Here is an 8,514-nt window from a genome sequence, read left to right as displayed (position 1 = left end):
CGAGTCTCATAGATTGTGACATTTTATAGTTGAGGTCTTATATGTATGTTCTTTCAAGATTACTCTGTAGTTAAACATCTTTGCTTATTAAAGCCAATAGAACACAATAAGGCATTTACCAACTTGCCTTACAATGCATCACAACTATTAGAGTATTCATCTTCACTTAGAGATGATTATATATTACTTTCCTTATTTTACCAATAGCCTATCCTTTTTAGGCCCTTAGTCATGGGTTCTCCAATCAAAAGGTTGAGTTACTACTCCTATAAATCACATGGGTCTCATACCCATCTACATAATAGAAGCCAAATCCATAAAAAACCAAATATATCACATTCTCTAACTATTGTTCCCATCTCTTGTGGATGATAGCCACCTTGGGACACCTTAGTTTGATCTCTAGGAGATACTTCTGTGTGATATCATCAATGTAATTAGTGTTGCAAAGACCATGTACTCCACTCTAAAACAAAACACATTGGTGTCCACTTTAAATTATTGAGAGACCATTATGAAAAGGGCGACATCAACCTTTTCCATGTAGAGACACACTGACAGCTCATAGACATTCTCACAAAACCCCTAGACATGACTATATTGTTAACTTGTAGGGGAAGGTGTATGTTTTCTTCCCTTTTTAGAGGAGGTCTTTGGATCTTGCATACTAGCTTTTGATTCTATTTTTGTAGTTTATCATTTGATCGTGATTTAGTAGCATACCTGTAATGCAACACTTCATGTATTAATGAGAATTTATGAAATTCATTTGTATAGTACTTAGAATGAGATTATGTTGTATGTGGTATGTTCTGTCTAGTACATGCTGGTGCTTGAGCAAGTTTAGGATCACATTACTCATTTGAAAAATATTTATTGATATAATCTTCTTTTCTAACTTGTGAACTTGATTAATATATTGAAACCAAAAAATCATGTTCACTACTAAGATTGGCAAATAGCATATGTATGATGTGTTCAACTTCCTTTTGCTACAATCTCTATGTTAGGTTGTTATGACTCTTGATTGGAGTCATTCAATTCATTAAATGAACTCTAAAAATTATGCTAAAATTTGAATCCAAGATAAGTGAAAAGAAAAGATTGAGATGAGTTTGCTTTATTGTCACATATCATTGTATTAAGACTACTTCGCATTGAAAATAACTAGGGTGGTGCATGACCAAAACTGTGGCTTTATGCTTCTAACTGTTGTTCTAGCATATGCTTTGCTAAGTTGAAATGTTCTAGCATATGTTAGGCAAGACAGTGCTTACAACCCATCGCAATCACATGCTTTAACTAATACTTGTGTTAAGCTACAAACTCTAAATTTTGATAAAGCATATGTCTTAGGTTTGCCTTTGTCATGATGATTGATTGTTGTTTCGGGTAGTTGACCTTGTCTACACATGTTGACACTTGGTTCGATTTCCTGCTCATACTTGTTATGTGCTATTTCAATAGTGACTTCTATTTAAGAGGCTTACAAACTGTTCAAAATGCTTAGAAGTCACAATTTCTATCATATGATCTATTTGAGCATTTGGTACCTCCTAGATTTATTGTTTTACTCACATAACAAAACCACTTAAAGCATCATTTCATTTTGATTGCTATACCACTAAAGCTCCTACATTTCTTGTATCCATAAGCATTTAAAACATATTTTGAAGGGGGGTTGTAGTCTGGGTAGAGTTGTTGAGTGCATGCTCTAATAGGGGTTGAAATGTTCACATAAAGAAAATGGCATGTTTGAAAGATTGCATTTATTCAGAGGAAGTTGTAGTTGAGTTTGTTTTGGCACTGAGCTAATTTCGCTAGTTGTGTTGAGCCTTTGCTTCTACTCAATGGACTAGCAATGTTTTAGGAGGTTTGGTATTTCTCTTTTTTACATAGTGGTGTTGACCCCTTCTTGACACTTCTTAAGGACTAACTACCTTTGCTTGGTCATGTTGAGTCATTGTCCATGTCTTTGGGGACTAAGTTTTGCCCATTTCAAATGATCGTATTTTGGCTTTTCACTAGCTTTTGGTCATTTAGGTGAGTTCTCAATTTTCCTTTTTGTCGAGATCCATCTCTTTGTCTTGATGACAATGCACTCATTAAGGAAGAGATTCCAAACACATGGTTGATACATGTCTATGGTGTTCATGGATGACTATTATTGTCAAAGAGATTATCATGGCATTGTGTTGAGTTGTTTAACTAATCATGGCATGTGTTTTGGCAATATATCTTGGATCATGGTGTGTAGGTGTGGAGCATAGAGGTGGAGATCAACGGTGAAGGTGAAGGTCAAGCAGGTTCGTATCGATGAACAAGAAGTAGTGAAGGATGGAGGCCAAGGCTTGAACTGAAGGATTAGAGAAGCTAGAGGATGAACTATGGGTGGCTCCACCTTGGATCATTGACAAGTGCAAGAGTATGTGGAGGAGTAGACCATGTTGACCAATTTAAGATGGTGGTCAATTAAGTCAAACGAAGGCGCTAAAGAACTTGATGATTGGATAATGGAGGACTCGAGGTGACACATACCGAGATCATAAGGGGAGCATAAAGGATATGGTAATCTAAAGCGGTTTGGAGGTTTGGGCCCCAAAATGCTAGCGAACGATTTCTTGGTATGGGCTTCGAAACCTAGGTGGAATTCTGGTAGGAAACAGAGGTGGGACATAGCATCATAGCAAAGTTTTCACTGATGCGAAGCAAAGTCATGAAGAACATATGGTCATCAAATTGAAAGACCTTGAGTTGAATTATAACACTTCTATGGTTAAGTGGTTTGGCTGTAATTACCTAGGTGCATGATAGCCATATAACTAAGGCGGAGGTTTATCCAACCAGTCTCATCTCTCGAGCATTTGAGTTTCTCACCTTCTAGGTTTAGGGTTTTCCTTCGTCTAGTCTTTATGTTGAGTGAGAACCATAGAATCAGATCTAAAATTTGTAATTTTGACATTTGTGTAAAGTCTGTCGAAGTATCCAACCTCTGCGCGAGTTGATCAAAGCAATCTCTCTGAAATTTGTAGCTCAAATGCTTGATTTGATTATGGTTTTTGTTTATCCTCTCCTAAATTCCCTTCTCTTGGTTTTGGGTTATTTTGTTTTTTACAGAGATTTTAGACTAATCTTGATGGCTATATGCTAGGACCTTAGAGGAATATATCGACCAACTCATTTGGTGAGATTCATTATGAGCACGATTTGGTGGGATTTTATTTGGAAAGTTGGGAAAAGCTCGATCTGGTCTAGAGATTTCTCGATCTATAGAGCTTTGATATTCTGTGGGTATCTTACAAACATCCCCTTCTACCTAACTTCCAAATTTTACTTCATTTGGAGTCCATTTGATGCAATTTTCCCTTTTGAAAAAAGTTTTTAGGGTGCCAAAACTGAAAACGTGGACTAGGCTAGGTTGAAAGCCAAAATAGGTCAGGTTCTCATCCCGGTTAGGCTGGGTTTGGGGTGGACAGGTCAATCTCTAGTGTCTGGTGCACCTAGGCCAACTTTTGCCTCTATAGCAACACAATTCGGATGATTTTTGTGATCTCTTATTCGTCTTTTTTATGGGTCTTCTCTAGTGCCTACAAAGTTTTCTAAATCATCAAACCACTAGTTGATTTAGATGATTTGTGTCTGGGCTCTTATTTCAACTCGGATGAAGTTGAGAGCATCATTTCAGAATTGTTGTGTCTCGCTCAAACGCTTGTTTTTTCGTTCTGATGAGTATTCCGTTGTGTTCTTTAGACTCGCGGGAGGGTATATAATCATTTGACTCCAGATTATGATTTTGGTAGTATATTGAGAATTTGAGTGTAACACTATAAATAAAAATCTAACATTGTCTAGAGAAAAAAAATTATAAGGTTTCATTCAACCACCTCTGATCGTCTTGTTTGTCCTTCCTACATTTCCATTGATAATCCTGAATTCTGATGTAATAGAATAGCTGCAGCTGAAAGTAACATACCACGATGAATAATGAATCGTTCAAAAACAGTATTTGTATCAATAGGAATCGTTTGTTTTTTCTTTCTCAAGACAAAGCATCGTGTAAAGCAAGAAAAAGAAAGAATCCAATTCCAGACTCGGCTCGTCAGTTTGCAACATTTGGGTGGGCACCGTTCTTTTAGCGTAACACATGACTAGAAAAATATGAGGATAAGCAGTGCACGACAGGAGACAGATGCTCTCAATTTCTTACAATAAATCTCTGTATTACCTATCGCCAACAAGGATGCGATCAAATTCTTAAAATAAATCACCGCCGGTGTCTCGAGATTAACCAATGCCTTTCCGTTGAACGTGTTAAGTCAGGTTTTTTTTGTTGAGTCGAGTTTTTTTGAGCCAGGCTTAGGCTGGGCTTAGGCGGAACGGCCCAACAAAGCTCATATTATTTAATTTCTTTAATTTAGTATGATATAAATTTAATATGATAGTAATATTTGGATTTTATGTGGTCCAATGCTGCTCACATTGTTTAATATATTAAATTTAGTAAGATATGAACTTTATGTGATTGTAATATTTGGTTTTTATACGGTTTAAATATATGGATCGGGCTTACACCGGTACAGCCTAACAAAGTGACGACGTGCTTTAGAGCCAGACCAGACCGAACTAAAAGCTTTTTTTTGGTCTTTTTGTCCAAACCTATTTAACCTAAAGCACGATAGGCTTAGGCCGGCCCGCCTAATTCCCAACACTAATCATGCATAGTATATCATAGGGGTATTGAGATCCATGTTAGCCCTACCGGGTTTGGATAAACGCCGGAGGGGATCATCATAGGACCGAAAATCATGGAAGTCGGTAAAATTTCGGACGAAGTGTTCAAACATCTATGAAATTTTGGTTAAATATTTTTGGAACTGAATGGAATTCACCAGAGTTTAGCAGTAGAACCAAAAACTGTCCGAAATTCCATACCCTACCTAATCGGAACAAGATCGTACTGGTGTAAGTGGATGGTGGGTTCTACTGCTTGTGCACCGAACGTCATATGCCCGACATGAAAATGTGCCTGTAGGGAAGAACAAACACAAGACTGATCTGATTTACCGAATCGAACGGCAATTGCAAAACGTTACGCAAGACGGATGAGTGGGAGAACTGTGTAATAATCAATATGCGATGCGCGAAGAGCCAGTTCACAAAATACTAGCCGTCAAGAGTAGACAACAGGGCTGGCTCCTAAAAACTTCGTAATACTTATTCGATTACGGCACCTGCCATTTTTTTTTTTTTTGCTGGAACAGCAACGGCTTATTCAAACTGGGTGTTGTTGCCAGATAGATCTTAATAATAAGGCGTTGTTTAGTTCACATAATTGTAAAGTGATGGATAACTGATAACGTTAAATCTTCTTTGTTTATGTTTAACCATAATCAGATTTTACACTAAAAACTGATACCAACTTACTCAAACTTATTATTGTTGTCACACGAGTGTTAATTATTATCATTTACATTACATTTTGTGAAACCAAACGGCACCCGAGGTTCGTTAGGTACATACTCCTTAGCAAGGTAACCGACTCCCAACTTGGGGCTCCTACTGTTCACCAGCGATATAGGAATCCAGCATCGGTTTCAGCTTGGTACTGTCACAATCCTGTTCTGCAGCACAGATGAGAGGATTCCCGGCTATGCTGCAGGCAGAAAAAAAAAAACAACAGATTTTAAGGGATTTCTTCCAGACCATTGATTCCCTATAAAAATGTCACACACGTCCATGACGAAAACACAGGACCGGATCCTTACTTGAGCGTTCTTGCAGACGTTTTTGGTATCGGGCCACTCAAGTTATTGTACGACAAGTCTCTGCAAGAGAGGAGTGCAGTGTCAGTGCAAACCAGGCTATGGTTTTACCCAGGCAAGAACACGAAGCATTAAGAAATTGGCACGTGTGCCTCACTTACATGTACTGGAGTCTTCCGAGTCGGCCTAAAGAATTTGGGACTGTGCCATGTAATTTGTTACTGGACAGAACCAGCGTCCTGAGCTTTGCTAACTTGCCGATCTCTGCTGGGATTGGCCCAATTATGTTGTTGTTCTGCAGCTGACTGGGACACCAAAAAAACGAACAACTCCCAATAAAAAGAAAGTAAAAAAAAACACTCAACGCTAAGGCCTTCCTGCGTTTTTCTCGTAAAAATGAACTGATTTCTGTGAAATTACTGTATAATTTATTAATTTATCTAAAAAGTTCTGTATTCCAAAATAAGCCTAAGACTTGTTGTACCCATGGAACAGTACTCACAGCTTCTCAAGTTTTGTCAGGTTCCCTATGCTCGGGGAGAGCCGGCCGGAAAGGTTCTTGCTTGGAGCTTCCCTGCCAGATATTCAACCATAGGAACATCAGAGCTATATATATATGGTGGGTTTGATTTGAGGCTAGGAATAATTGGAGAGCTGGGGTCTAGCTCACAGTGCAGTGACGAGATTCTCCGGCGAGCAGGAGATGAAGGACCAGGTACAGGGATCGACGGAGTTCCTGTCCCAGTTTCTCAGCGCGCCATAGGGGTCCTTGAGGAGGCTCTTGATCACCATAAGGACTTGCACTGCCAGTACCACAGGAATCAACACCTAGCAGTGCAAGAAACTAGCAGAGACATACACCGCTAAAACAAGATATGAGTCCGTCGAAACCACGGCAAAGGAGAACGAACCTTCATGGTTAAAATCCATGGGGGCGGCAAGGCCGCTCGAAGGGAAGAACAGCAGGAGCAACACTAGGAAGGGAGAAGATGGAGGCGCCTCCATGGCTAGAAGCAGGTGAGTCGGGACTCGAGAGCGCGAGCGCGAGGAAGTGTGTTCGGCTTTGGGGGAGAAAGCATGGACAGGGTTGCCTCTGCATTTAATATGGCCATCAGTGCAGAGAATGCAGAAATTCTCTCTGACTATGTTTAACTGTTCTGTTGCCAAAAAGTACGTGGACACACAACACTCAACATACACTACACCACCAGCAAATAAGCACGCGTATGCGTGCACATCGAATAAATGCCGACAATTTATGGATGCTCTAATTAAGGAGCGACAGAACATTGGGCATATACGCTTTACACTTGTGTTGGGAGCCTTCGTCTTCTGAATGTTTTCAAAAACATGATTTAACAATGTTTACCAAGTGTAATATACATACAGGTATCTTCAGACTCGGAATAAAACTATACATGATATGGAAAGCATGGTCAAGACGAAGGTTGATACAGTTCCGAAGCTACGCGCAAGGGTGCTTTGGCTCAACGGCAGAAAGATAAACCGACTTAAAAGGGAAAATGTTATCTAGTACTCGGTGGATTGTCCTTAAGACAATAATAAACATAATGGGCATGAATGTAATTTTACACAGGCTACGCCCTGTGCCTATAAATAGATGAATAGTACCCCGTACTGTTCACGCTAACTTGTACTCGCTCGTGCGTCACGCTTGTACTTTCACCTTCTGTCAAGCCGAAGGTACAAATGTAATTCAATATTGTTCTTATTCATCCATGATTATATAATAAGGACATGTAAATAATGTTATGTGATTATTCATGTTATTCTCTAATGTTTCATATGCTTCTCCTTTTATCAATATAAACTGTGATGATGAAGATATATCCTTCATGACCTTCGTCCGAAGATCGTTATATTCTAAGGGAAATAATGCTTCGAAGGACGAAGGGCACTAACCATTAACTTCTTTCTGTGTTGTCTTGTTCTTAATTCATAGTATTTGAGAACAAGTCCCCAACATTGGCGCCCACCTCCGGTGTACTCACTTCCACAACCTTCGGCAAAACATCGACCTTCGTTATGCCGCCGAAGAAGATAACAGCGCCAGGGGCTGCACTGCTTCCACTGGACACAAACCAGGAGACTCTCTCTCTCCGAGAGGGCCGAAGCCAAAAGAGAAAGACCACCATTCCAACATTCCAGGAGGAGCAGTTGGACCAGGAGATCAGGGACATGGAAATCATCCACCAGCAGGTGCAAAGGAAAAAGGAGAAGATGGCTCGGCTAGCTGATCTTCAAAGGAAGATCGATGAAGCTACTGAGGAAGTGTGTCATCTTGCTCAGGATGATCATGACAGAAGGCCCCAACACAGGAAGCTTCGTCAAGAGGGCTAATTCAACGAAGATGAATGGTACGATGATTTTAATCATAGTACCTTTCAGTGGCGGAGCTCTATAAAATTAACGCCCCGGGCCACTCTATAAACCTGAAGATTACTTTAAACAGCCCTAATATATTGTGCGGATAAATATATACCGCTAAAACAAAATATACCATAAACATAGACTAAAATAGTATTTGCTTCAATTCAGGATCTAAAAATACAATAAACTTGATTAAAATATAAAAGTACCTAATTAGAGACGATTTGGTCATTCCCCGCATCTAATAACTTCATCAACATTAGCACGTGAATTTGAACCTACACATTGCGAGTTAAATATTTGTATAAAATGAGAGATACAACATGACAATATAACTAATGAATGTAAAAATGTATAAGTG

General features: G+C 39.3%; 1 protein-coding gene across 1 annotated transcript; it reads right to left on the bottom strand.

Annotated features, from left to right (window-relative positions):
- Positions 1–5,347: 5,347 nt before the first annotated feature.
- Positions 5,348–7,020, bottom strand: LOC103638261 (LRR receptor kinase SERL2). The gene is made up of 6 exons (XM_008661225.4): positions 6,674–7,020; positions 6,433–6,565; positions 6,265–6,336; positions 5,924–6,067; positions 5,766–5,825; positions 5,348–5,653 (listed from the first exon to the last, which is right to left on the bottom strand). The coding sequence occupies exons 1-6, from the start codon at positions 6,765–6,767 to the stop codon at positions 5,557–5,559; spliced, it is 600 nt and encodes a 199-aa protein (XP_008659447.1). The 5' UTR covers positions 6,768–7,020; the 3' UTR covers positions 5,348–5,556.
- Between the last annotated feature and the right edge of the window lie 1,494 nt (positions 7,021–8,514).

The sequence above is a fragment of the Zea mays genome, chromosome 9 (genome assembly GCF_902167145.1).
Source record: "Zea mays cultivar B73 chromosome 9, Zm-B73-REFERENCE-NAM-5.0, whole genome shotgun sequence".
NCBI lineage: Eukaryota > Viridiplantae > Streptophyta > Magnoliopsida > Poales > Poaceae > Zea > Zea mays.
This window is presented reverse-complemented; position numbering and strand designations above follow the sequence as displayed.

What these genes read in the sequence shown, in the direction of transcription:
- LOC103638261 (XM_008661225.4), bottom strand. Translation starts at nt 6,767, where the DNA reads ATGGAGGCGCCTCCATCTTCTCCCTTCCTAGTGTTGCTCCTGCTGTTC. An exon ending in GAGAATCTCGTCACTGCACT is followed by an intron (nt 6,337 to 6,432) that starts GTGAGCTAGACC and finishes AATATCTGGCAG; the next exon opens with GGAAGCTCCAAGCAAGAACC. An exon ending in ACGTCTGCAAGAACGCTCAA is followed by an intron (nt 5,654 to 5,765) that starts GTAAGGATCCGG and finishes TTCTGCCTGCAG; the next exon opens with CATAGCCGGGAATCCTCTCA.